Raw genomic sequence first — 1,818 nt, forward strand, 5'->3', positions numbered from 1 at the left:
AAGTGGGGCTGAGGACCCCCAGGTGTGCCCTAAATGGGTCTGGGGATCCCAACACGGGGCTGAGGACCCCCAGAAGTGCCCTAAGTGGGTCTGGGGATCCCAACGTGGGGCTCAGGACCCTCCAGAAGTGCCCTAAATGGGTCTGGGGATCCTAACGTGGGGCTGAGGACCCCCAAACGTGCCCTAAATGGGTCTGGGGATCCTAAAGTGGGGCTGAGGACCCCCAAGTGTGCCCTAAATGGGTCTGGGGCTCCCAACATGGGGTTGAGGACCCCCAGGTGTGCCCCAAATAGTGTTTCCCCCCCACACCCAAAAGAAGAGGCAGAGGGTTGTGGGGCTGCAGACCATCACCTCTTTATTGCCGTGTTCTCCACCCCACAGCTGACCCCAAAAAGAGAGATTCATTCCTCTTCAGAGCCCTCCACGAGTTTGGGGTCCTCCATGGGTTTGGGGTCTTCTATGGGATTAGGGTCCTCTGTGGAGCTGGAGTCATCTGTTTTGGTGACCCTACAACGTCGAGGTCCTCCATGGGTTTGGGGTCCTCCATGGGTTTGGGGTCATCCATGGGTTTTGGTGACCCTACAGCATTGGGATCCTCTGTGGCGTTGGGTGACCCTACAACGCTGGGGTCCTCCATGGGTTTGGGGTCCTCCATGGGGTTGGGTGACCCTACAGTGTTGGGATCCTCCATGGGTATGGGGTCCTCTATGGGGTTGGGGTCATCCATGGGGTTGGGTGACCCTACAGTGTTGGGATCCTCCATGGGTATGGGGTCCTCTATGGGGTTGGGGTTCTCCATGGGGTTGGATGACCCTACAACATCGAGGTCCTCTATGGGTTTGGGATCTTCCATGGGTTTGGAGTCCTCCATGGGGTTGGGTGACCCTACAACACTGGGGTTCTCTGTGGCATTGGGTGACCCTACAACATTGGGGTCATCCATGGGTTTGGGTGATCCTACAATGTTGGGGTCCTCCATGGGTTTGGGGTGCTCCATGGGGTTGGGTGACCCTACAGTGTTGGGGTCCTCCGTGAGTTTGGGGTCCTCCATGGGGTTGGGTGACCCTACAGTGTTGGGATCCTCCGTGGCGTTGGGTGACCCTACAATGTTGGGGTCCTCTGTGAGTTTGGGGTCCTCCATGGGTTTTGGTGACCCTACAACGTTGGGGTCCTCTGTGGCATTGCGTGACCCCCAGATTCTGGGGTCTGCTGTGGGTCGGGGCACCTCCCAGAAATCATCCTCGGGTTCTTCGTCCTCTTTGGGGTCGGGGGGCAGCTCAGCAAAGTACGCCTCGCGCGTCACCCCATAAATCCAGCGCTCATATGGGGCCACGGCGGTGAACGTGGGGGGCTGCCCCATAGAGCAGCCCCCCCCGGTGGCGATCCCTTCCAGGAACCAGATCCCACGTTCCTCACACGCCAGGGGGGATCCCGCATCCGGCTGTAGGGTGGGAAAAGTGGGGCTCAGGGATCCCCCAAATCGCCCCATTGCAAAGACCCCGATGCGAGGAGGGAGGGCCCCGAATCACAAAGACCCCAAAATGAACCTAAAAACTCCAAACTGACCCCATTAAAAAAACAGTAGTGACCCAAAGGAACCCAAGAATCCCCAAAGTGACCCCAGAAATCCCAAATTCTCCCCAAAAGTGACCCAAAACCCCAATGGTCCCCAAAGGGACCCAAGAATCCCCAAAGTGACCCCAAAAATCCCATATTCTCCCCAAAAGTGACTCCCAAAAGCACACAAATCCACCCCAAACTGAGCATGGAGCCCCAAAAGGGACCCCAGAGGTCCCTAAGCGACCCCAAAAGTAGCAA

The 1,818-nt window shown here is 57.6% G+C and overlaps 1 protein-coding gene across 1 annotated transcript; it reads right to left on the minus strand.

The window, feature by feature from the left end:
* Positions 1-338: 338 nt before the first annotated feature.
* On the minus strand, positions 339-1,523 carry LOC104915764 (myosin light chain kinase, smooth muscle-like). The gene is made up of 2 exons (XM_010726687.3): positions 719-1,523; positions 339-646 (listed from the first exon to the last, which is right to left on the minus strand). Exons 1-2 carry the CDS (start codon positions 1,487-1,489, stop codon positions 458-460), a joined length of 960 nt encoding a protein of 319 aa, XP_010724989.2. The 5' UTR covers positions 1,490-1,523; the 3' UTR covers positions 339-457.
* Between the last annotated feature and the right edge of the window lie 295 nt (positions 1,524-1,818).

Source organism: Meleagris gallopavo, unplaced genomic scaffold, assembly GCF_000146605.3.
Source record: "Meleagris gallopavo isolate NT-WF06-2002-E0010 breed Aviagen turkey brand Nicholas breeding stock unplaced genomic scaffold, Turkey_5.1 ChrUn_random_7180001849775, whole genome shotgun sequence".
NCBI classification, from domain to species: Eukaryota; Metazoa; Chordata; class Aves; order Galliformes; family Phasianidae; genus Meleagris; species Meleagris gallopavo.